Consider the following 27,985-nt stretch of genomic DNA (forward strand, 5'->3'; position numbering starts at 1 on the left):
AGGGCAAATATCTTTTTATAAAGTTTTTCTGAAGTAAGAATTTTATTGGCATGTCATCACAAAAAAAATTTAAATATAATATGTGTTTCCACTTAACATTTCATAATTAAAAGTTTTCACAACAAAATGGCCGCCAGACAAGACATTTTACGAATTTATCGTTTACTTTTGATTGAGGCTAGAAACTTTAATAACTATAATTACAGGTAAGTTTTACAATATCATACATTCCAAATATCTCTTTTTATTGAACTTTCGTCTTTTATACTCGTTATTTAGAGTATACGCCATTCGAAAAGTTCGAGAATGTTTTCGTGAACGTATGAATGAAAAAGATGAAACAAAAATCATGGCGTTTTTGAAAGAAGCCGAAACAAGTTTAGTGAGTTTGAGAAGACAGGTAATATAATACTTCTGCCTTATGTAAAATGAGTCATTTTAAATATTGCTTACGGCATATGAAATATGTTTGAAGGCGTCAAATATGAGAGTCTAACGTACATATTTATAATTTGTTATATTTTAGACATTGCTGAATAATATTTATGGAACGTCAAAGTTGGTCATTGAATCATGAAGAAAAACACATCGTTATACTGTTAACACTTGAGCAAAATCTAGAAATTTTACTACTTGACTGTGACGTATGAAAAGAAGGTGATGAGGAAGAAAAAACGATTTCTGATGAACTTTAGAAGTAATAACATCATCCAAAAAGTAAACATTGTTTCAATTTATTTTTAAATTCGCTCTAAATTTACAACGATTGATGTTATTCTTAAATATAACATAAATACATTTATTACTAGGAAGAATTACTTTATTTTGGATAGAAAATTACTGGGAACGTGTTTAAATAATAGGATTTTCAACAACAGTTACAACACTAGAACTATCACTGGTCGTTGAAATTTCACTTGCTGGTCTTCCATCGTTATTCAACATGAAATTTTGTGATGCTTTATACAATTTTCTACCGTAATCTTCAATATTTCTCCAAACAGACAGTGAATCTTTATAGGCCAAGTTATTCGTTGATTGTTCGGGTATAACAGCCAAGGTACTAGCTTCTGACAGTGAAACGTACTTTGCATCTTCCCATAAGTCATGTCTGTCCTCCATTTTATCGTCGTTTACCGGACTACACTCGGGATTAGACGTGAGCACAACATCAATCATCGGAGGTATATCCCACGCAGGAAGTTCAGATAATCGTTCACATTCAAGAGGTTGAGAACTGTTGAATTTTGACGAAGAGCGTTTTGTATTGTCATGAATTAATACTTGTGTTGTATGCTGACAAGAAAACAAGCTTTTTTTGCCATTATTTGATTGATTATCGTGTAAATCATTGGTTTCGTTATTTTTATCTCAAGTTTAGTGATGATTTTGTTGTTGAACTTCTTCGTCCGTTTTCTGTTGTATTGATGATAAAACACAATGACAATTATTACCAAGAGTAAAACAAACGCAAAACTGCATAAACCTACAACGAAGAGATGAAAATTTACCATGAGAAATAACTCGATTCATTGCTTCAATAAAAACTCTTACCAAAAATCAATATAATATCTAATTCTATTGAATCAGCAGTCAATCTAATGATGTTTGCACCATGTTCACAATTTGATCCATTGAAACCAGGAATACAAACACATTTGTATGTTGAATCACCATCAACAACATGATCAAAACAAGTAGCACCATTAAGACAAGGATGTATTGTATCACAACGACTTTTTAAACATCGACTTTGACGCCATTCATCGTGACAGAAATGATTCAGACGACATTGAATATTATCACAGGCAGACGAACGACAATCGTTTTTTGTGTCTAAAATAAAACTGAAATGAATACATTCAAAAGAAAGCTCTTATAACTCATTGTTTGAATCATACCTTTGTAATGAGTGATGAAGAAGTATTTGTTTGATTCATAAGGAAACGTTTTACCATTCATACGTATATCTTTGATACAACCGTTAAAGTTTTCTTCATCAAACTTCACATTACCAAATGTAATTTCAGTTTGTTTGTTCAACTCAAGATGAATAAATGTATTCGGTCCCAAAACTGAAAAAAATTTTGTAAATTAAATGCAATAATTACCTAACGTAACATCGTATTTAATATATATAATACCTTTAGTTTCTTCATTATCCTTATCAATCGATAGATGAACCAAATTACGATATCTTGTAAGAGTTACATAATGCCATTGTCCATTATTTAAAAACGCACTTGTAATATTGGTGATAATTTTATCATTCTTTGAAGTTAAATTTACTTTAAGAGAAAGTTTGCCAGTTATGTGCTCTTTTACCAACTGAAAAGAATAAATTGCGTTGTCAATGTGAAAAGATTTATGAAAATGAAATGCATTGCACAGAGATATTTTATCGTCACAACTTACTCCAATGGAAAAGATCTGATGGCCATGTTGATTTTTGACTGTGACAAGACGTCCACCGTCTTTATCTCTTGTTCTGAACATCATTTGAAATATTGTCAATTTCGGATTATACGTTTTTAGAAACTCTTCATGCAACTTATACTTTATGAAACTGGACTCATTTAGTGTCTGTGCAATTGAGTCTGCAAATGAAAAGTATTCATAAGTTAGCAGTTATTCATCACCCTGTGGAAAATTGCAGTATTTTACTAACGTTTTTCACAATTAACTCCTTCAGTTCCAGGAGGGCATGTACAGGTATGTTTTGTCCTTGACGGCAGGCAGGTGGCATTCCTTGTACAAGGGGATGGCGATGGACAATGCTTGTTAATACTAGGACATCCTTTTTGTATACCCTTGCCGTACAAGGCATTATTCATTATTATTCCATTTTTTCTCACATTTCGTATACATCCATCGTAGAAAGTCGGTCGAACATCGTAAATATCCGGAATTGAAGTCAACAAGCCACCAAGTTGAACTGGAGTGTATGTACCAGGAAGGCTATATTAACAATTCAATAAAGTTTTAATAAAGGAATCCTTCAAAGTTAAATATTAAAAGAAGAAATTTACCGTAATTGTCTGTTGTTAAATACTATAAAACGTTCACAATTTGTACGATCTTCAACCTCAATATTTTCAACTTTTTTTACAGTGGATGAAAGACAATCATCAACAATAACACGTAAAGACTATAAAATGTTGAAAAAATTACAAATTTACAGATAAAATGCTATATTTAATGAAGAAAATTCAGTTTACACTACCGTAGCATTGTAATAAATTTCAACAAGATGCCATTCTCCATCATGAAGTGAGGATAAACCATCTATCTCTACAACTTCAGGTAATATATCTTGAAGTAACACCTTTACTTGTATTTTACCATCACGAAGTAGTATGACAAACATGCCATTTGTAACATAATCTTCGTAAAACGTAGGTCCAGAGTAAAGAAGAAGACCATTTTTATAGACGGTAGAAAACTCTAAGGATAAACTTCCAGTGATTGATGACTTCAATGAAGGAAACCATACTAAACCTTTGCCATTAAAACTTCGTGTGTTAAGTTCACAATTCGTACCAATAAAACGAGGAAAGCACGTACACAGAAAACCTGTAGAAGAAATGAAATATAAATGAAACAATCAGTAAAAGATTTAAATAGTTTCAGAGTACAATCATAGTTTTAAATTATTTCAACAAATCAACGTCGCTATTTACCTCCAAGTATACCTTGACAGCTAGCGGAATTTAAACATGGCCATTTTCGACAGGATTCTTCTACTGGTTGCAAGCTTTTACTATTCTCACATCTTACTTTGCAGTCAATTTCGAGGGAAGAAAATGAAAGACCTCTACCATTAGCAACAACTCTGATCCCTCCAGTTAACGATGGCGAACTTTTACATCCTTCAGAAGGACGTAATTTGTCATTGCATTCTTCATGTCCTATGATGACATTTTTCAAATATTCTTTATTATTTTTAGATGAAAGACAATCCATTCAGGAGAATAGTAAGGACTGCCGTGAATAGCTATTCTTAAATCTACCATATGATCAGATGTCTTTTGAATACTAAATACATCCACGTTTCCAGGTTTAGTTTTCAAGATTTGCGCCATACGTTTTTTATATTTATCAAGATTTGTCATCAATTCAATTTCTGTTGATTTTAAGAAACGAAGGGTTATACTATTTAACCACGCTTCCTGAGGGATGATATTCACGCGAATATTGACGCTACAATTCACTGCATCAAAGCTACTGTTCCTATCGGACACACGTACTAAGAATTTGTAATCTCTTCTTTCAGGTGGTTTTATCACAGTAATATTTCCTGTCTCTCTGTTTATAGTGAAAGTGTTATTGTCACCGCTTACTACATCATAATACCGCAAGTCAAGAGTATCGCTGTCGTTTACAAACACTTGACCAATAGGTACCATATGAGATAAAATTTGCTGTTCAAACACGTTCATATGTAACACCAAAGATCCTTCTTTGTGTTGGTTATCATTTACATCAGTCACGTGAATGCGTATCGTGATATTATTGGTCAAGGCTGGCCTACCACCATCTTGTACCCAGACCTTTAAAAGATACAGAGATTGCTCTTCTCGGTCAAATTCCATCATCGTTGTGAGTTTACATGTGTGACCTTGTCTTGATGAATGTAGTGAAAATCTTTTTTTCTCGTTATCATTCACAATTCCGCATGAAAATGGTCCACCATTTTCATCTTGGTCCGTTATAAAAAATTCTTGGAAAAATGGCTTAGAATTTTCCGGGACGTAGACATCACGTGGTTTAATATCCGGGAGGTTATCGTTGATATCAAGAACATAAATGTTAACATCGATTTCGTCGAATGAATATGGCGGAGCTGAAATGATATGAACAAGACGATATTAAACTGTTTTGTTGTTGCTTACAGCGAAATAATAAAACACCACACGTAAATTTTATGTCACGTGTAGAAATAAAACTTAACGTAGTATTTGAAACTCACCAGTGTTTGTAGCTCGAACTCTAAATACATAAACAATCTGATGTTCATAGTCCAAAGTTGTATTAATGTAAAGTTCTCCAGTGTTTTTATTCACGATCATATCTTTCGTATCATCCACAACAGAATATACAACCTCACGGTTCCTAAAAGAACCATCATTATCCCTCACTGAAAGTTTGGCACCAAGAAGTTTGTTGTCATAGCGACTTTCATTGAGATACACATCGTACGGCTGCAACTTCGGACGACAATCGTTCACGTCCGTAACAGAGATAATGACCTGTATAAAATATATAGGATATTTGGTGTACAGATAATGATTCATAAAGGATATTTGGGTATAAGTGAGGATTTTTGTAATACACTAACAAGAAACCTTACCGTCGTTTCATCAACCATTTCAGGTATACCATTATCTTTAACCTTCACAGCAAATTTGTGCTCAGTTTTCGTCTCATAATCAAGAGAAGCAGCTAACGTTATTATACCAGTACGTTCGTCAATTGTAAACTTATTTTGTAATCTAGAATCATGTAACTGAAAAAACAAAAATAAGACAACGATTCACCATTTTCCTGACTGCATTAATTATTGTTTAACAATAGATCAAATGAATCAATTATACAAACCTCAATAAACCATTTATTCCAACATCAATATCTGAAGCATTTAACCGTAAGATATTCAAACCAAGAGAAGCATTCTCCTCAACAGTTGCACGATAAACGTCTTTATAAAACTGAGGTTCGTTATCGTTCATATCCATTACATAAACAACAATATTTTTGAATGACATCATAGGACGTATCCCAGCATTACTAGCGGTCACAGTGAGTGCTACTGTGCTTATATTTTCTCTATCAAAAGCTAACGTAGTTTTCAGTACCCCCGTCTCATTATCAATGATGAATCCGTAGCCATAGGCTATCCCATAATACACCTTGCCATTGTCAGAATTGACATCATCAAGATCAGTGGCTGTGACACGACCAGCTACAGCACCAACAGGAGAATTTTCCAAAACAGACAATTTGATGTGAGTTTCAACAAATTTTGGTTCATTATCATTCTCATCTAAAACTTTTACCAAAACATTAACCGCCCCAGTCCTTCTATTATGATCATAAGCATAAGCTTGAAACATATAAGACTCTTTAAATTCTCGATCCAGAACAACCTTTGTGGTAATACGACCAGTATTATTATTTATTTTAAATATATTCTTCATGTGCGAACTAAGGTCATAGGTAATCCACTCAGCATCAGGATCGTTTGCTTTAAGGGTTATCAATGAACTTCCGACCGCCATGTTTTCTTTAATAAATGCTTTTATAGGCGATGCTTCAAACTTTGGATTATTATCATTGACGTTTATTATTTTAACAACCAAACAAGTTGTATTTCTATGAACTCCATCCCAGGCTCCCAATAACAACTTATACTCGGACTTTGATTCATAATCCAGAAGACCATTCACGAACACACGTCCATCTTCGTGATTGATTTGAAACTTTCCATCTTCATTTCCTTCTTTTATGGAGTAGGTGATCTTAGCATTGAGTCCACTGTCTTTGTCTAACGCGGTTACAGTGATAACAGACGTTCCAAGAGACGAGTTCTCTTTGATAAAAGCCTTATAATACTTATTTTCGAAGGCGGGTGAATTGTCATTTTTATCTGATATCGTAACCCTTACGGTGACATGACTTGATAACAAAGGTCTATCTTTATCGCTTGCCTTAACTTGAAAGAAGTATGTATTCTTTAACTCTCGATCAAATTTCGTTTTTGTATTTATGACACCTGTCCGTGAATTGATTTGAAAATAGTCATTTTTCTTCACCATACTATAAACTATATTCTCCGTTGTATCTCTGTCCTCTGCTCTAACATAAAGTACTTCAATTGGAGCTGCGGTATTTTCCGCAACCACGCCTTTATATCTCGATAGTAAAAACACGGGAGCACAATCATTAACATCCTCCAGGATGACTCTGAACGTGGTTTGTGACCTCAGTCCAGATGTTGTTTCTGCATAAATAGTTAATGTATAGATGGGAATGGTTTCATGATCTAGTGACTGTAATACACGAATATTACCATCAGGATCAATATCAAATGTTCTCATGTTATTTGTACTAGGAGTGTTTCCATATTCTATACCATACATGGGAGGATCTGTGTTATCTGAGCCTGCACTCACTTTATACACGATGCTTGGAAATGTTACATTCTCAGGAATAGTTTTTTCATAATAATTTTTCATAAAGTGAGGTTGATCTTTCGACTTAATTACGACGACTGTTACGTCAACTTCAGAAGTTAATTGTGGATTTCCATGATCACTTGCCAGTACTTTAAAATGTAAGTCTTCTTTCTGTTGAAAAGTTTTACTTTAGTTTGAATGATTCCTGACTGAGGATGAATAAGAAAAAGAGAAGAATATTTCTTCAAAGTGTATGTTATATCAGCATTGATTCCTTCGTCTTTATCATTTGCAATAACTTTTAATATTTCATATCCAACTTGAACGTTATCTTTTATTGTTTGTAAGTATGATGAAGATTCAAATGTTGGTCGATGATCATTAACATCAGTAATTGTAACGTCGAAAAAGCATAAACCTTCAAGTCTTTCCTCTGACTTCATATTTTTATCTCCGTCAATAGCTTTTACAATAATTGATAATCTTGGAGTTTTTTCTCTGTCCAGGCTTCTCGCAGTCTTAATATCTCCAGTCAAAGGATCGATCATAAAAAATTTTCCTGCATTAAGAAGAGCGTATTCCACGTTACCATTCTTTCCTAGGTCATCATCAATGGCTGTTACCTTTATAATTGGAAAGTTTGGAGGAGAATTTTCGGGAAGCGTCGGACGGTAATGAGAACAATTTGTGAATACAGGTACATGATTATTGATATCCTTAATGTTTACTTGTATGTGCGTATATACCATATGAATTCCATCAGTAGCTGATACATTGAGGGTATAATAAGGACCACTAAGGATAATCGATGTTTCATTTACCAACTTAAATTCTCCACTATCGGATTGAATAAAAAATATTCCAGCTTTATTGCCAGAAACGATTTCATAACTCAACTTGTCTCCATCTTCATCGCTAGCTTTGACTACACCATAACAAAAGAAAGATTGTATGAACTTTAATTATCAAGAAATATGTGATAATTGACAAATTCATAACTTTATTAATAAACTTGAATGTCTGATAATAAATTCTTACTTTTCGTTATAAGACTTCCCGGTTCGGCATTTTCCAAGATCGTAAATGATTGAAAATTTGTCGTAAATCGAGGAACATTATCATTAACGTTCGTGACGTGGATTTTAATTTTTGCTTTTCCACTAAGACTTGGCTTTCCTCTATCGTGAGCGGTAACCGTGAAAACATGAAAAGATTTCATCTCAAAATTCAATAAAGACGCAATTGATATCATTCCAGTATATGAATCAATGATAAAGAAATTGCTGTCGATTGAATACGTAATATCCCCGTTGAGGCCAGAATCTCTGTCTGATGCATGAACTTTAAGGACTTTGCTCGCAATTGGAGAACTTTCAGGTACAAACTCAGTATATAAATCTTCATCAAACTTGGGATAACAGTCATTAATATCTTTCACGTGAATTACAACTCTTGCAGTTGATCTTGGATTTTTAGTCTCTACATCAACCTCGATGATTTTTTTATGCATAGTTTCAAAATCCAAAGTAGAAAAAAGAGTCAAGACGCCCGTGTTTGGATGAACACCTAAAAATTCATCTTCAATGGAAAGAAAATGTTTTTAGTACACATTTACACATAAAATTTGTACTTTGTATTTATCCTATTATGTTATTTTGTCGATGTTTTAATTTTATATCCTTATTTTGTACTCATTCAACCCTCAATGTGTTCTCATTCTACCCTCAATGTGTACTCATTCCATCCTCAATGTGTACTCATTCTACCCTCAATGTGTACTCATTCTACCCTCAATGTGTACTCATTCTACCCTCTGTGTCATCACTATATTCTCACTATGTAGTTATCCACATGAGATGTTCATCATTCATGTTCATGTTAGAGTGTTCTTACTTTGTTTTTATTATGTTGTAAACTATCACCTTACCTTATCCCCACTATGTTCCTCACATTTTCTCACTATACTCCTGCCATATACTTACTATGTTCCTACCATATCCTCACTATATTCCTCACATATTCTCACTATATTCCTGCCATATCCTCACTATGTTCCCACCATAGACTTACAAAAAAATTATTCTAATAAAATAAGGCAAACTTTTTTTTATTTGAAATACTTTAACTTCACTTACTTGGCCTTCTCAGTTCATATGTCACAGAAAGTCCATATCCATTGGCTTTAACTTCCCCAATCTTATAACCAATGTTTTCTGATTCATCAACATTAAAATGATATTCATCTTTTGTAAATTCCGGCTTCAATGATTCAGCTGAGATAACTATGCATGTCCGAGTGCTTTTTTCAGGTGGTCCATTATCGTACACTTTAACACAAACTTTGTACTTCGATTCCGATAGAGAAATGCCGATGGTGGTCAAAACTCCTGTATCACGACGTAAATTAAAGAGATATCTACAATCGTGAGTTGCGTGTTCACAATCCTCACATGTATCAATTAAATAATAAATCTTTCCATTTAAACCACTGTCGACGTCACTTGCAACAAACTTATATACAACGCTACCAAATTGGGCGTCTTTATGAACTTTAACTGTCGGACGTTTGTCACAATCATAATCTTTGTCTTTGGTAGGAGTTTTAAATATAGGATAGTTGTCATTGGCATCCTTTATGTTGATTGTGATATCGTAATCTTTTTCATACGTTGATCCTTTTGACCTTACGGTCAATGAGTAATTTTGCTGTTTTTCGTAATCAACTTTTCTTGCTAACGTTATATGACCTTTGAAAATGTCGATAATAAAGGGGGACCTAGGAGGATAAATGATAGTATATGAAGTTGGGTTGTAACTTTTATCCATATGAAGTGATAACGGAATTTTAGTATGAACAGGTGTATCTTCACTTATGTCAGCCTTCATTGTAACACTACTGTCTCCATAATTCACAACGACAACTGTTATTGTCACAGAATCATTCAACGAAGGTCTACCGTTATCCATAACCGTCACTGTTAGATATATATTGTCTTTAATGTCCGTTAATGATCCTGTAGTGGTAATATGTCCTAAAACGTTTATGGTGAAAAGTTGAGAAGAAAGCGAGGGGGTCTGGAGCAGAATAAAACGGAAATCGTCATTATCCTCATCATTGACCTTTATATGTAAAAGTGTCGTGCCAATTTCTGCATATCTTGATATACGACAAAATATTTCATTCTGAATCTTGTTTAAAATTTTTGGTCTATTATCATTCACATTCTTCACAATCACCTTAATATGCGCCACACTCATACGTCCCTGTGGTCAGTGGCACTGACCTTGAAGTTGTAGTACTTGATGTTTTCATAGTCTAAAGGTTTTGTTGTCGTTATATCACCTGATATTGGATGAACATCAAAATCAGTTGTGTCGCTTTCAAAAAGATTATATGTTATCAAATCTTTACTGATGGCGCTTACACGAAGTACTTTCGTGCCTCTGTCTTCATTTTCCAATATTGTTGCGTTGTATTCTTGTAGAAATCCAACAAAAGAGAAACGCGGAGGTCCCTCACTCATTTCCACAATAACACAAAGTGGTACTGTATCATTCAATGAAGGTTTACCATGATCAACGACCGTCACATTAAATACAAACTTTCCTGGTTGAAGTTGTCCAAAAACTGCAAATGTTCCTTCAGAATCCAAAGTAAACATTTCACTTGTTGGATGCAAAAAATATCTATAAAATAACAGAGAAATGGTCAACTTTTCAAGTTCTCTGGTGAACAAATATAACAGTCATTTAGTAAACATGTGAACATTCAATAATCTTTGACAAACCTTAGTTCGCCATTCAGTTCATCATCGCGGTCAGTGGCCTTCACGTTCAGTATGATAAAGCCAACTGGAGCGTTAACAGAAACACGTTGAACGTAACTTTGTGACGTAAAACGGGGGGAGTTGTCATTTTTATCTTTGACATGAACAATCAATCGACAAAACGTCTTATGTCCACCTTCATCTTTAGCTTCTATTGTTAAAACATGTTTGTTCAAAAATTCACGATCTAACTTTCGTTTTATCATTAATATGTTATCATAAATTTCAAAACTGTTTCGATCCACGTGACGTGATACTCCGACTATCCCGTATGTAATACCCATGAAGTCGGAATCCGTAGCATTAGCCGTCCAGATCTTCATACGATCAGAGTCTTCATCAGTGTACGTTACTAGCTCATTTGCAGGAAAATAAGGTCGACTGTCATCAATATTGTTTACCGTGATTATGATGTTGGAGATTTCAGAATTATTTCCGTCGTTTGCTAAGATTTTTAAATTATATTCACTCTTAGTTTCATGGTCTAATTCCTTTACTGTCACAAGTCTTCCACTTACGTCGACGCAAAATTCATTTCCAAAGTTTCCTCCCACTATGGAATATGTAATATTTTCCTGGGACCTACTCTGCAACGTGAACCTCGTAATATCCATACCTACCGACTGGTGTCCCTCGTTCACATCATGACGTAAAAGATCCGTGGATATGGTCAGATTGAAAGTATCTCTAATAACCAAAACATTTACATCAAGTTCACTCTGTTTACTAGGCAATCCTCTGTCATCAGCAATGACCGTTAATGAATAAGGCCATCTACGAGATGCAATGTTTTCTTTTGCTGTTATTTCTCCGGAAACAGAGTCGATGTTGAAGAGAATTTTGTTCACAGATTCTTTCAGGCTGTATTGTATTACATCATCAATGTCATCATCATAAGCATGGACTTTAGTGATTACTGTTCCTGCACGAACATCTTTATTCATGTTTACATCCAGTGGATTAAATGGAGCAACAAATATGGGTTTATTATCGTTGATGTTTAACACGTTGATAATTAGAAGTTTCTACAAATAAACAAATTAATTTTCCTCAACATAAATTTGAATTTTTTCCTTCGGGAAATGAATGGCTATGTAATGGGTTTTACAAGTAGATATGATTTTTACCTCTTTGGCAAACTGCATTTGTTGACATTGTGTACACGCTACTCTGATGGCAATTTCATAACTGGCAGTTTTTTCATAATCCAATGGTTTTGCAACAGTAACATTTCCATTTGGGGAGATATGAAACACGTGATCAGTGTTTCCACCAACGATGCTAAATTTTATATTTGCCTCATTCACATGAACCTTTGTAACAAATGTACCAACGGGAACATCTTCTTTTAGTGTAGGATTTACTTCAGAGAAAGTAATTGCAAGAAAAGTGTCTGTGAAAACTTTATCCACAAAAATAACACACATAACCTTTGTTAAGCGTCTTCCTTGATCTTCTGCAGAAACTTCCACAACGTGTTTTCCAAAACGAAGTTTCCCAATGTACGATGATAATCGACCACTGAATCTATCAATACTAAATATGTCAGACGGTCTAACCAAGGAATATTGTAATGACCCGTCATAGTCTTCATCTACGGCTTTCACAGTAAGGATAGACATGGTATTGGGTGATACAGAGGTATAATAAGAGTCTTGAAGAAACATGGGATCGTGGTTGTTGATATTTATTACCTGAATAAGAAGAAAAATCTCGTTTATTTCAATAAAATGCTAAATAAAAAAGAGGTTTACATTACCGTTATGTTAAGGATAAAAACATCAGTTTTTTGTGTCTCTCTTGAAGCTCTATCGCTGACTTTAACTCGTAAAATATAAACTGACTTTTTCTTAAACCATTTCAACGTAACTTTATTCTTAACATCACATCCTGTTGGCTTTGTAATCACGTGAAAGTATCTTGAATCCTGGGGATAGAAGCTCTCAAGACTGCAATCAAATTCGCCATTTTTGCCATCATCTTCATCGATAACCGACAGAAATTTAATACTTGTATCAATATCCACTTCTTCTTTAATCACAACTGAAAACAAAAAACAAATAAAAAACAACTTTATCGTCTACCATTTACATTAAATTTGACCAGTAAATTTCAAATGAGCGGTAGTAAATGAGATAACTATGAAGTAAAAAGGAATAAAAATCCCCTCAATAATAAAAAGGTCGTATACATCACGTCATTACTTAATACTACCTGTGTTCAACTGCGACTCAAACTTTGGTTGATCGTTCACATTCATGACGAGAACTTTTACTGTGATATTGGTGGATTTCGGTTGATCACCAAAGTCTGTAGCTTGTATTATCAACACATGTTCCTCGTTATCCTCAAAATTTAAAGACTTTGACGATAGAGTTCCAGTGAGCAAATCAACATTAAATAAACGGGTATTTCCAGACACAAGTTTGTATTGAATCTCTGAGTTTTTGCCAGAATCTCTGTCAGTGGCAACGAGACAAAGTAGACTGTTTATTGTGCCACGATTCTCGGATATTTCAACCTGTAAAAGGAAAGTTATTTTCAGCATTACTCTGGGAAATTGAGAAAACACTTAAACAAAGATTGAAAACTTACAATATAACTATCACGAGAAAAAATTGGTGCATTATCATTAACGTCCTTGATATGAATCAACAACAACGCTCTTGATTCTCTCGTACCATTCCTTGCAGTGATTTCCAGAGTATACTCATCACTGTCTTCTCGATCTAAAGATTGGGTCGTACTCACTATACCTAAAACACATCGTGATAAAGTTAATATAATTGCATGATAAAAAATCATCTAAAAATGCAGTTGAATAATTTATTGTTTTTATGATCATGTGATCATAACGTTTAGATACATCGTGATAAAAACCATAAAACCACAAAGGTGACAACTTAAAGTATCTTTTTAACGTAAAGATAATTTTCTCGTTAAAAGGAAATTACCACAAGCGATGGGAAAATATATTTGCATAATAACTTTCAGCAAAGTTGACATTTAAGAGAAGATAAGTTTTTAGTTATTTTGTTAACTTATACAGATTCACCAAATCTTTCCGTTCACAAACTTATTTTTCCTTTATGAAAAAAACTTAGCTACGTGATAAAATTTTACGCAGAAAAATGATTTTTTTAAGTAATCTTACATTATTTACGCCAGAAAATTGCCTTATGCTATACTACCAATGCATCGTTATCTCTATTTATTTCCACAGTTGCACGACATTGTGGCAGAATTAAAAATTTTCCTTGATGACTTACAAAAAGATTAGAACTGTCGAAAATAAGGTGCAAATAACATAATTAACACAACATAATCACGTTCTACCTTCAGGTTGACTGGATTCTACGTTGGTTTAAAGAAATCTTTTCGCAAATTAAATTATTGTTATCATAAATTATTCTCAACTTAAGAGATGATGAACTTTTCAATAACTACGTACGTGTACTTGCTTTAAAATTACTACCGTATTTTAACAATATGTACTTACCAAATTTCAAATCTATTTCAAACTTGTTTTCTTCGTTTCCATCCGCGATGAAATATTCCACAGTTTGTTCTTGACACAATCTAGCCTTCGTGACGGCCACGAAAGCTCCACGCAGGATATTTTCTTCGACAGTTGCTTCATACATAACTGAATCAAACATTGGATTACAATCAAGATCTCCAAGAACTTTTATCAATATAAATTGTTTAGCAGCTCTCCAGCGAAGAGCGCTATCTCTAGCTTCGATCATCAATCCAAATTCACTGAATCCTTCATAAGAATTATCCATCATTGTACTAAGATAACCTGTTTTACTATCCAAAATAAATCTGCTATCACCTTCATCAATGGAATATTTCAGTTCACCATTCAAACCTTCATCAGGATCAACAGCTTTTACAATATGGAAAACTCCTTTGTATCTTTTCACATGAATGCCAATATTATTTCTCCTAAACACAGGAGTGTGAAAGTTTTTGTTGGAACTCTTTACCAGAACAGTTATAAATGTTTGATTTAGTTTCGATGTTGCTTCCATCAAAGTCAAGTTCAACTCATATCTTTTTTTCATGTGAAAATTTAAATTTTTCACTAAATACAGAAAACCACATTTATCATTGACTTTAAATGGCATTTCGTCATTAGATGCAATTGTGAAATAAATGGTGTCTCTTCTATCGACAACATCTGGAAAAATATGTGAGAATTAAGTGGCAAATCTTCGCGTATTTGAACGACATAAGATGATTTGAAGAAATGTGGCGATAAAGCTGAATTCATCATCGTTTTATCTCCTTCGTGGATTTGAAAGTTTGCAACAACTTCAACGGGCGTTGCCTGAAAACCGCGATCTTTAGCAACCACGGTCATCTGAATCAGTTTTTCATTTATATTGTGTAAAACTCTAGAAACACGTATCACTCCAGTATGAGGTTCAATTGTAAAATAATAATCCATTTTTTTCTCCTCTTTCTTAAAATAATAATAGATCTCGGCGTTTTCATTCAAATCACAATCTTCCGCGTGAATTTTTAAAACTTGGGAACTTACAGCTGTGGATTTTAGGACAGTAACAATGTACTCCTTAGATTTAAAAACTGGTTTACAATCGTTCAAATCGTCAACATGAATTTGAACTTTAGTGATAGTTTTATGATCGCCATGATCTGAAGCTTCCACATTAAACATGTAAAATGATTCATTTTCTCTATCTAAAGGTATTTTACTGCGAATATTCAGAAATTTAATCCCGTTAATGTCTTCTATTTCAGCAACAAATTTTTCTGCTCCTCTTCCGGGAAGAATTCGATAAGTTTTTACAGGAAGCATATCGCCATCTGTTGCATAGATATTATGTAATCCACGAACGAGAGAATTCTTTGGTTGATTCTCTTTAATATTACCAATGTATAAATCTTTCTTGAACCTTGGATAGTGATTGTCGACATCTTCTATGGTCAGGGTTAATGAACAAGCTGTTGTCCAAGCATTTGTATGTTTAGCAAGTACAATCAAACTATATTCTTGACCTCGTTTAACGTCCAATCGAACATTATTCTTCACCGTACCTCTGAGCGATATGTGGAACGTTTCCAATGCTTCCTTTGTATAATCATCTTCATAAAAATAATAACTAATGTTTTCATTTTCGCGAAAGCAAAATAAAACAGTGCCAGTCGGGACAGCTTCATTAATTTTCACCTTCAAAGATCGACCAGACGTGCAGGTCTCAAAATTGTGTAAACTTTCAACAACTGTTGATAAATGGAAAGCAATGAAAACGAGACGAAGCCAGAACATCATAGCTTTAGTAAACGTCAAAGTCACTTAATGACTTTAACATCAGAGTCAATTGACACAAATTGAAACGGTTTCAATAAAGAAGATAGTATCTTCAGCTGTTGTTAGAATGTACGCAATGATTTTATAAGATAATAATTTTTGCCACACAAGATAAACATCTCCAGCGAACTATTTCTCGTTATGAACAAATGTCAATTTATCCATTTTGATCATTTACACACAATAAATTGCATGTATTGTAAACGCTGTAGCATACCTCCTGACATCTGTAACTTTTACAATTACCTGTGACGGTAAAGATTTCGTAAACATAATTATTTACGTCGAACTAAATTGCTTCTTAAGTGCAAGACTGCAATTTCACTTTACAAAAGCAGATGTCTAAGATGATAAGAAATTAATCACGTTCAAAAATAACTAGCTGTATGTTTTTCTAAGTCAACGTATCATCAAAACTGACAGACAGCGAAACAAAACGTGTGAAATTATTTGTTAATTGATGAGCAACGCAACTTTAAGTAAACAATTTTTATACAAAATAATATTTTTTAAACGCGAAACGCTTTTACAGGTCTGTTTGTAAAATATTAGCAAACTAAAATGTTAACGCAATTGAAACACGTGTATGTGGCTGGAAAATAAAACGATGCTCAATACCTTGAGAGGATTCAAATTCATCGAAAGGATTTAAAGTATCGATATGACAACAAAGCCATCTTCTATCCAGCCTTCATGACATAAAGCTCAATAATATAGTCTGATACCCTATGGAAATGATAAAGATTCATATAATAGTGTTTATTATAGTCTCTAAACGTTTCTATGCAACATTATACGATAAAGTCGACATCATGCTATGTCTTCAAATCCCGCTGTGAAAAACTTTATTGATCCTTTTGCAAATAAACGCATACCTTAAATAAAGTTCAAGCATCTGTCCTAAGGTGAGAGGACATGAGAACGTAAAGAACAACTTTGTAGGTCCCATTATCTGAAACATAACGAAATATTTTGTCTTTTGTTTTTAAAACTGTTACAAAAACCAGTTTTGAAAAATTTTAAAACCTTGCAATGTTAGATGAACGACACGCACGAGGTCTGGTAACGAGAGGAAAATGAAAAATGGCATACATGAAAGTGGGTTTGAAATTCTCTATAATGTTGAAGTCTTTTTAAAGTATTGCAATGATCACAGTTTGAATGGCTATCTTATTATTATATAACCATGAAATGAAAGTAAAAATAATCTGATGTGACAGAAAGAGCAAAAAATTACTTCAATTTCACAAACATCTAGAATTGACAGAAAAGATATTTTATTATAAAATACATGGGCTCAATCGTTACAAACATTTTACTCATCAGAAAGTTCAACCAAATCTACAACTTATCTTTCTGATAGACGTAAGGTAAATTAGTTATTTATTAGTACTGACAGCTAAGTACAACTACATATTTCGCTTCTAAGAGCGATAATGAGCTCTTGAGCTGAAATTCATTACATAGCAGTGTACAATAAAGTAGTGTTTAAAGAAAAAAAACGCCAAAATACATAAAATAAAAGCTAGGTCAAACTATACAATCAAAAAAATTTTGCAGAAGACAATTTTAATATCGTCAACCACTCCTTTACGCCAAAGTGCCTTCCTCGTCGTCGTCGTCATCTTCATCTTCATCTTCAACAGGGTTGAATATCTTGTTAAGATTCTCGAACTTTCTGCCCCAGTCCTTAAGGAATTCCCAGTCTTGCTCCTCCTCATCTTCATCATCGTTATCTTCGATTTCACTCAAGTCTGCGAGCTCACCTTCATCACCTTCATCCTCCCAATGTCGCATTTCATCTTGAGGCCACCAAGATATATCTTCATCAGCATGATCAATTCGATTAAGAATAAACGGCCAGAAAACTGGACTCTCTTCCTGTTCAGATTTATAGAACTCCTCTTCTTTCTTAGATTTGACCGCTAAAGTAAAACGGATTTCGCGTTAATTTTGTTTTGATTAAACTCCAACTTAAAGGAAATAGAGTAGGTTTACATACCATCAGGTGAGATACGATTAAGAAGAACAACTTGTTCAGGTTCTTTACCGTTTGCATGTTTACTCACAGTACCATGTCCATCACGATATGAATATTTCATTAAATGATTGATATCATAATCGTACGTATCTTCTTCACCAGCACCGTCATCGTGATAAGGCATTATACTATCTTGACCTTCGTCACCGACCGGTACCGAATGTGGAGCTTCTCGTTGTTTCTTAATGAAGAGAAGAATAAGAGCAAGAAGCAAGATACATAGGACGATAACAAGAATGATGATAAGAACACCGCCATCTTCCCATCGTGCTCGACCGCTAGCTCTGAAATTTCCTGAAATTAAATCATAAATTGAATATCATCATGATGTGGATAATGATAGATAAATAACAGTATTGTCTCAACCGAATGAGGTATATATTAGTACAGACATATACAAAATTCTCACATGTACTCTCAAAGCAACTTACCAAGTACAGGAGCGACGTAAACAATATTCTCACATGTACTTCCAGACCAACCAAAAGTACATTTACAGTAAGGTTTGGCAGCGTCAACACATTTACCGCCATTGCGACAGAAAAGATTCTGTCGTGTACAGGGACAACCACTTTTCACATTAAATCGAATCTTCTTCACATCTGGATGGGCATCAAGGTTTCTACCATTGAACGTTGTACTACCAAGACAACCTAAAGATAGTAAAAACATACAAAAATAAACAGACAAACAACAAATTTACTTTAGTTCGAACATTAAAAAAAATTCTTCCAACAAAGTAAAGAATTATTACAAAACACTACAAACTTTCACTTTAATACAAATTCAAAGCAATTCCTCTTCCTTGAATATAAAACCTTTTAAATATTCCCCAATCCTTTGAATTTCCTCAATATTTATTACCCATGTTTATCCTGTACTAACCTTTCATGTCCCCTGCAATATTTGTAACGGTCCTACCATCAGTTGTAACACCAAGTATCGTGCCTGCAGAACGGCGATATCTCACGTCAGTATTAGGAGCTCTTACTATTTTTTTGAGAGGTATAGGACTGGGTGCAGCTCTTGAAAGACCTCCAACGTTAATCTTTGAAGAGCCCATACGAATCAACTGTTTCATACCACCTGAAATGAAGATCGAGAAATTACATTAAGAAAATACATTCCATTCTTTGGACTGATGATTGGTCAATGTTAAAACCTTTAATGTAACAGAATTATAGAAAATTTACTTCGATGTAAACGGCAATTATACGGTTTTTAGTTCAATAGATTTTATTTTGGGCTGAAAAAATCGAATGAAACGATAAAATTTCAAGATTTTCATGTTGTGGTACTTTCATTTTGTAATTCAATAGGATTTTACAGTAAACAATGTTAGTATATTATGAATAATACTCTGTACAGAAAATATTTCAAATATTCTTAGAGGAATTCAGTAACAAAACTTACCTGTATTTCTGCTCACGCGTCCAGCATAATCAATCTGTAAGACAGCATAATTTCCTTGTCTTGAGACGACAACAGTGTGCCAATTACCATCATCAACTTCAGCTCTGGGATCCATTTCAAGACGAACCAACGCATCAAGTAACTTAAACTCAAAGTATAACTTCTGTTCTTCGTACTATGTCAATAAAAAAAGGTAATGTTCTTAGTTCAAGTCGAGGTATGTGCATATGAAGCTCTCTTTAAAACATAAAATTTAAAAGCAATAAAAATACCAATAAAGACCTCACCCCTAATCTGCTGTACTCTCGACCGTCTTGACTGATCATATAAAAGAACAACGCAGTTTTAACTCCAGGATCAAGACGAATCTGCATGGTGATATAATTGCTAAAACGATTAAAGAAACTGCCAGGTTCGTCAGCAACAGCACGTTTCCTTCGACGTTCTTCACCAGGTAAAACATATTCTGTGAAACTATTTCCCTTGTACCAAAACCGAGGTGCAACTAAAACGTAAATCATGTTATAGCCCGGAGAAATGTTATAGAGCAGTGAATATACACATGGAACCATTAACTTATTTTTAATATATTCTCAACATTTGTACTGCTAGTACAAAGTCAACTTTCTTGATGTAACGACTTTTATTAACAAGTAAAAAACTTACTTCCGCTGCAGTCATCACCAACATAACCAGGAGGACAAGCACATGTACTACGTCCAGCTCCGGGTACACAATAACCATTATTTTTACATTTTATACACGAAGCCATAAGAGTACAACCTTCTGGAGCATTCACCACCTTCAATGGATACGATAAGTCGTACATTTCCAAGTTTTCTGTGATCTTACGAATGCAACCGTGGAAATATTTATAGACGATAGAATTCGAATGAGGGTATTGTAAAGGCATTCCTTCAATACCACCAATCTGCATTGGACCAAGTCCGTTTAGAAATCTGAAGAAAAATATCAATAAGAGAAATGAAAATCATTTTCAAAAAAAGCAGTAACTTTTAAATCTTATCCTTACTGAAAGTTGCGTTTTGTCTTTCCTACAATTTCACAATTTTGCCGCAGTTCGACAATTCTTTCTCCATTTTCAACCATATCAGCCCTCATACAATGATCAATAATTACTTTAATCTCCTACAAAATATTGAACGTTATCATAGTCTGAGTAAAAATTCATCATCATTATGAAGTTAGAAAAGAAATAATTACCTTTCCTTTATGAGATACATCAACATGATGCCATTTCATGTTATTCAATTTCGGACCTTTGTTCATATATATCATGACAGGGTCCCATCCGAAAGAAATACCAACTTTAATAAATCCACCTTCTAAACTTATGGCCAAGAAATCTGAAATATTGTTGTTTCCACCTAGAACAAAAAAAAACATTTACAATTAAAGATAAAGGAAGAAAGCATTCTGGGATATTTTTATGTATGACGTCACCTTGTACTGCAGGTCCTTGATAAAGAAGAAGACCATCAGCTGCTCTTGTAGCAAACTCAAGGGAGACACTGCCAAAGACGTGGGGTGTCTTAGGAGAGAGCCAAATATAAGAGTTTTTGTTAAATGTTCTGGTCGTCATTTGACATCGTGGTCCACTGTATTTACTGGGACATTCACACACAAAACCACGTGGTACAACATTGTGACATGTTCCTGAAGATTAACAAATAAATAAATTACTGGTTATCAAGGACACAGCTGAATGTCATAGAAACTTTATTGCATTATTTCCATAAAACGCAACGAAGAAAACCAAGTCCAGAAAAACCATTGATTTCCCCCCTTTGAGTAGTAGTCCCCTTACCTCCATTGACACAGCTGATCCCACTACTACATAGATCATATTCAGGGACAGTAGTCCCCCCTTACCTCCATTGAGACAGCTGATCCCACTAATGCATAGACCATATTCAGGGACAGTAGTCCCCCCTTACCTCCATTGAGACAGCTGATCCCACTACTACATAGATCATAATCAGGGTCAGTAGTCCCCCCTTACCTCCATTAAGACAACTGATCCCACTACTACATAGATCATAATCATGGTCAGTAGTCCCCCCTTACCTCCATTAGACAACTGATCCCACTACTACATAGATCATAATCAGGGTCAGTAGTCCCCCCTTACCTCCATTGAGACAACTGATCCCACTACTACATAGATCATATTCAGGGTCAGTAGTCCCCCCTTACCTCCATTGAGACAACTGATCCCAGTAGTGCATAGATCATATTCAGGGTCAGTAGTCTCCCCTTACCTCCATTGAGACAACTGATCCCACTACTACATAGACCATATTCAGGGTCAGTAGTCCCCCCTTACCTCCATTGAGACAACTGATCCCAGTAGTGCATAGATCATATTCCGGGTCAGTAGTCCCTCCTTACCTCCATTGAGACAACTGATCCCAGTACTGCATAGATCATAATCAGGGTCAGTAGTCCCCCTTACCTCCATTGAGACAGCTGATCCCATTACTGCATAGATCATATTCAGGGTCAGGATCTTGATGATATCTGTCATATTCTGCATCAGCAAAAAGGTTGATTGATGTCATAGAATATGTATAATCAAGGTTATTTGTAATGCCTCTGTAATCGCTAGCAATAACAGTATATTGATCGCCTTGACGACGAATGATATTACGACACATTGCAGATTTGGTCGCTTCTTCTGCACAATAATCAAGACCAATCATGCTAACCTCTAAACCTGGAAAATAATAAAATGTTAAAATGAATTGAATTGTTCGAAATTACGTCTATTTTATAACTTCAATACTTATCCAGGGGCCGGTTGCACGAAGCCAGGATAGCGTTATCCATTGGATGCTAATTTTTTTAAAACTTTTATGAAACATTTGAAAAGCGAAAACTATGAGATTCGAACTGAGCAATCACTGAAATTAAATATTGTTTCGAAGATTACGAAATTTCTCAGTCGTAAGAAAATTTTTGTTATCAAATGGATAACACTATCCAGGCTTCGTGCAACCTGCCCCAGTTGAGGATGAGATATAAATAATTTACAGTCAATATGAGATATAAAAATACTAACCAAGGCCAGCAACCGTTTCACTTCTTTTCCGCTCTAACATATTTATCAAATTCCACCGAGGTAAAAATTGACTACGGGCACTAGACTTTTTCTTGATAGCAAAATGAACATCAATTGCAGGATCACTTCGTCGAGGTTTCACCTCCATTTTGGACTTTTGAATACTGAATATGAACACATCGGACAAAGGAACATCAAAAATAGTGGACAAACGCTGTTCAAAAACTTGATACAGAGTACTTTGTGCAAGTGGATTAAAGAAACTACTGGGAAAGACGAAGTTATTTTTCTGTATAACTGAAGAGTCGCACTGTTGTTTATAGATTCTTGTGGTATATTACGCACAGTCACTTCAACATTATAGGATCGTGTTCCATCTTGAATTGTAAATTCATATAGACCAACTTTGACTGTGCTCCTAGCTCTTATCCAGCCATTATTACGATCAAGTAAAAAGTCATCCGTATTACCTTAGAAAGAGAGAGAGTAAATATCACATGATAGGACAAAAACTTTACAATTATGATGTTGTGAATCGACAAGAAATGTTTAGTAAAGTCAGTTCAAATTAGACCACTACATGTATATAAATAAAAATAGTAGTACATACCCCGACCAAATGTAAACGTGGAACTGGAAGAATAAATCTTTGCCACACGGCCACCAACAAATTTCCCATTCACAGCATTAATAATGACATTCAATTTCTGTGGTGTTTGACTACCAGAATTACCATTTGCATCCGTCACAGTGATAAAAACTTTAGTTGATGTCATATTTAAATTATCTGTAGCTCGAACTTCAACAGTAATGGTAGATGAATCTAAGAGGAACTCCTGTCCAGTACAATACAGTAGCGTAGTATTAGAATACTGGCCTTGTTGAATTATAAAGTGCTTGGAATAACTGTAAACGTAAAAGGCCCTTGTTGTTGATCATCGTCGACGACAGTGAGAGTGGCCAGCGGATTACCACTGACCGAAGTTTGTTCACATAGACCAGCTATAACATTTGCAGTGTAGTAAGGTTTAAGGAATCGTGGAGGGTTATCATTGACATCAGTCAGTGTTATTCTCAACCATGCAGTGTCTAAAAAATAACACAGATTTTAAGGAAAAAGGGATGATGGAATACATAGAGGAACAAATAGGAGCAAATAAACGCATTCATTTAACATACCTGAGGCGCCACCAGCATCAACAACAACTAACTGCATTTGATAATTTTCTTGGAATTCTCGATCGAGAGGATATCGAATAAAAATATCGGCTTTATTCGAACTATTAACTACTTTTTCAACTCCGAACCAGTCTCCCACGTTACCAGATTTGATATAAAACCTGATGAATGATAAATATACTTTATCATATTTAAAATATTTAACAAATATTATGCATTGAAATTAAACATAAGTACCTGAATTGGTCACTAAAACCTCTATCATTATCTTGAGCCTCGATATCAAGGCCAAGTCTTGTGCCTACTGGTGTGCCTTCAGAAATGATGGCCGAATAAATTTTCCTTCTAAACGTTGGTTTGTTATCATTACCCTCTGTGATTCTAATAATTACAGTAGCAGTATCTTCAAATGCTTCATCAACATCAATGCCTCTACTGATCACCCGTTCTTGACTTCGTTCTCTTAGACCAACCGTTAATTTATATGTAGTCGTTGCATCTGTAGCATCATAATCTAAAACTCCAGACACAACAATTTCACCTGTACGTTGATTTATATCAAACGCATATGGTACATTACCACTACGAATAGAGAAAGCGTAGTTATTAGGAGGACTAAAATCACGATCTTTCGTTGTTAATTGAAGAACAACAAAACCAGGTCTGCTCGTTTCAGGAACTGTTGCTTCATATTCACGTTTTCTAAACCACGCCGGATACTCGCCAACGTCACGAATCACGATAGTGACGTCAGTTTCACCCCACAACCTCGGATTACCCTCGTCCCATGCTCGAACACGGATCGATAAATTCCTTCGGAACTCCTCGGCATTTATTGATTGTTTTGAAACTAATCGACCGTTTTTATCAAGTGTAAATAATTTAGCATCTTTGTCAAAAGGTTGTTGACCAGTGTTAGTTAGAAGTTCATAAGTAAGTTTAACATTTTTACCATCATTTACGTCTGGATTATCTTTATCAATTGCATTTATATAACGAACTAATGTTCCTGGAGGGCTGTTTTCTTTAATATAACCAATGTAAGGTTGATCTTGAAACAATGGAGATGCGTCATTAACATCGTTTACCTAGAAACAAAAACACATAAATATAAACCACTCATCTATATATTAATTACCGTCAACATAAAATCCTTAACAAGTCTTAGTACTTATGTACAACGAAGGATATAAATGGATAAATATACTCACAACGACTCTCACAAAGGTTTGTCCAGTAAGCGCAGGTCGTTTAATATCAAACGCATAAACAGGAAATGTTATAACTGGAGTGACTTCCCAATCCAATACATCACCAGCTGTAGTAATCAAACCTGACGTTTCATTAATCTTAAAATACGATTTTGCTTTGTTGTCTAGTCGAAAGCGAATGACAGCATTTGGATCATCAGGTTTTTTTACTTCCACCATAACGACAGTAAGACCAGAAGCTGCATTCTCAGGTAAATATTTCTCATAATAAGGTTTAAGAAATTCAGGTTTTGAATCAGGACGATCCAGCACCTGTAATAATAAAAATAAATGGAGGTCAATGAACATCTTGGTACACAAATGAACATCATGGTACACAAATGAACATCATGGTACACTATGAACATCATGGTACACATATGAACATCATGGTACGCATATGAACATCATGGTACACATATGAACATCATGGTACACGATGAACATCATGGTACACATATGAACATCATGGTACACATATGAACATCATGGTACACATATGAAAATCATGGTACACAAATGAGCACTATGTTACACATATGAACATCATTACCAATACACATAATAACATACCCTGACATTTATTGTTGCATTTGCTGTGTGTTTACGATCAGTTGCAGTTACTATGAGCGTGTAAACGGGATTTTGAAAAAATTCTGGCGATTTCTTTGCATTCAACGCTTTAATTATCCTCAATTTTCCTGTGTTTTTACGATCTTGTCCAACTATAGTTTCAACAGCAAATCTTCCATCATTACCAGATGTTAAAAAGTAAAACACTTCACCATTTTCAAGAATGTCTGCATCAGTGGCGTTAAAAATGACATTTGGAACAACGTAGGGAATAGAAACGTCTTCTGCGACAGATACTGAAAAAGAATTTTTACAAACACTGGTGGGGAATCATTTTCATCACGAACATTGATCGATAACACCGCAGTACTAACTAAGTTTGGAGCGCTGGCTCTGTATGCTTCGATAATAATTGTGTACACTGATTTCTTTTCTCGATCAAAAAATCCTTTAGTAATCGTTGGGGCTGTCTTAATTTGTGCAAAATTGTTCAGGTCTTCAATCGCAAAAGATTCATAATCAAATTCCTGCTTAATTCGATATAACAGTTTATCGCCTTGGATTGGATCTGGATCGCTTGCTTGAACACGGAAAACATTGATATTACCACCAGCAGCCTCGGAAACAGTCGCTTCATACCGATCATTTCCAAATATGGGCACATTGTCATCTACATCAGTTACATTGATTTCGATAATAAGAGAAGTAATCCCTCTACTGTCTGAAAATTTTGCTGTCACTCCAAATAAATAAGATTTAACTGTTTCATAATCAAGTTTTTTTGATGTTCGAATGTTTCCATTACTAGAACCAACAATGAAAGGCAACTGATCGCGATCTCGTAGTGTCTGGAGTGAAAAGACTGTTTTATCACCAGGGTTAGTCAAGGTAAGAACAACAGAGCCTGGCTCAACATCTTCTCTCGCGTTGGCTGAAAACTTAAATCTTCCAAAATTTGGACGCCCAGATGAAGAAAACTTAACTTGAACAGTAGTTCTGCTTTCTGAACTAATTTGAACGTTCACGACGGGAACAGTGTTTGTGGCTTCTATTACCAAAACAATTGTACGATCATTATCAATTGCTGCCATACTGTTTTTTACTTTAACTTCACCAGTTGCTTGAACAACTTCTAAATAGTCGACGTCATTTCCACGCACCTTTTGTGTAACAATTTTATAATTGATAATAGCATTTTGACCAAGGTCAGGATCACTTGCTTCTACTAACAATACTGTTGAACCAACAGCAAGTCTTCTTTGAATTTGAACATCAAAAGTTTGAACATCAAACTTGGGATAATGGTCGTTAACATCTTTAACTTTAACAATAAACTGACAATAACCAACTTGTCTTAATGCATCACTACGGCCAGCACCACCATCTGTTGCCCTGGCAACAACAAATATTTCATCATAAAGTTCACGATCTAGAACTGCAGTTGTGTAAACTTGTCCAGTACTATTGTTGATTCTAAACACATTGTTTTTTTGAACCTTTGCAATGCTGTACTCAATTTCTTTGTTCAAACCTCTGTCCTCATCAGTAGCCTTCAAAGTTGTTAACAATGTTCCACTTGGTACATTTTCATCAATTTCTTGTTGCCTACATGTTTCTGGTGTAAAAACTGGCTGGTGATCATTTACATCTAGAACACGAATCGTTACTACCGCATCAGGATTGGATGAATGGCCACCTTTATCTGTAGCTTGAATTTGAACTTCATATAAGTCTGGTCCTCTGAAGTTATTCTCATTTTTACGAACAGAAATTACACCTTGTTTCCCAACTTTAAAATACTGTTGTCCTAGAATTGGTCTTGGATTGATAAGTGCATAATTAATGTCATCAGGATCAGTGGCTGGGTCTGGATCCTCAGCTTGAACAACTCCAACGACTTGGTTTTCAGGAGCATCTTCAAAGATAGCAAATTCATAAGAATTTCGAGGAAACTTTGGTGGAGTATCATCTTTGTCAAGAACATTTATTTCAACATATGAAGTACGTGTACGGCCATTTTTCCCTGGATCAGTGACAAAAACAGGAAATGAGAAATAATTTCTGGTTTCATAATCTAAAACTTTCATTTACAATTTGGCCACCA

The 27,985-nt window shown here is 34.7% G+C and overlaps 3 protein-coding genes across 3 annotated transcripts; 1 reads left to right on the plus strand and 2 right to left on the minus strand.

Moving 5' to 3' along the window:
• The first annotated feature begins 101 nt into the window (after positions 1-101).
• Positions 102-815, plus strand: LOC124436844 (LYR motif-containing protein 4-like). The gene is made up of 3 exons (XM_046986819.1): positions 102-206; positions 280-400; positions 527-815. Exons 1-3 carry the CDS (start codon positions 127-129, stop codon positions 575-577), a joined length of 252 nt encoding a protein of 83 aa, XP_046842775.1. The 5' UTR covers positions 102-126; the 3' UTR covers positions 578-815.
• On the minus strand, positions 719-16,430 carry LOC124437038 (protocadherin-like protein). Its single transcript, XM_046987049.1, is given in 24 exon segments — positions 719-1,486; positions 1,555-1,836; positions 1,902-2,075; positions 2,145-2,328; positions 2,416-2,597; positions 2,669-2,958; positions 3,030-3,148; positions 3,224-3,573; positions 3,681-3,951; positions 4,011-4,843; positions 4,970-5,249; positions 5,351-5,492; positions 5,599-7,256; positions 7,301-8,100; positions 8,214-8,753; positions 9,311-10,441; positions 10,444-10,862; positions 10,964-12,027; positions 12,130-12,696; positions 12,762-13,045; positions 13,217-13,523; positions 13,598-13,758; positions 14,502-15,144; positions 15,147-16,430. Coding segments are annotated over 24 exon segments (12,048 nt in total). The 5' UTR covers positions 16,305-16,430; the 3' UTR covers positions 719-1,277.
• Positions 16,431-17,598: 1,168 nt separating this feature from the next.
• LOC124437039 (protocadherin-like protein) lies at positions 17,599-27,984 on the minus strand. The gene is given in 20 exon segments (XM_046987050.1): positions 17,599-18,268; positions 18,346-18,678; positions 18,816-19,037; positions 19,270-19,470; positions 19,798-19,972; positions 20,085-20,302; positions 20,464-20,756; positions 20,831-20,946; positions 21,022-21,185; positions 21,262-21,474; positions 22,274-22,534; positions 22,880-23,104; positions 23,221-23,349; positions 23,490-23,678; positions 23,777-23,968; positions 24,059-24,219; positions 24,296-25,146; positions 25,270-25,581; positions 25,882-26,195; positions 26,198-27,984. Coding segments are annotated over 20 exon segments (6,675 nt in total). The 5' UTR covers positions 27,969-27,984; the 3' UTR covers positions 17,599-17,933.
• Between the last annotated feature and the right edge of the window lies 1 nt (position 27,985).

This window comes from Xenia sp. Carnegie-2017, unplaced genomic scaffold (genome assembly GCF_021976095.1).
Source record: "Xenia sp. Carnegie-2017 unplaced genomic scaffold, XeniaSp_v1 HiC_scaffold_16, whole genome shotgun sequence".
NCBI lineage: Eukaryota > Metazoa > Cnidaria > Anthozoa > Malacalcyonacea > Xeniidae > Xenia > Xenia sp. Carnegie-2017.

Coding starts and splice junctions, on each gene's coding strand:
- LOC124436844 (XM_046986819.1), top strand. CDS start 127: ATGGCCGCCAGACAAGACATTTTACGAATTTATCGTTTACTTTTGATT. Junction 207..279: donor TTTAATAACTATAATTACAG/GTAAGTTTTACA, acceptor CTCGTTATTTAG/AGTATACGCCATTCGAAAAG. Junction 401..526: donor TAGTGAGTTTGAGAAGACAG/GTAATATAATAC, acceptor GTTATATTTTAG/ACATTGCTGAATAATATTTA.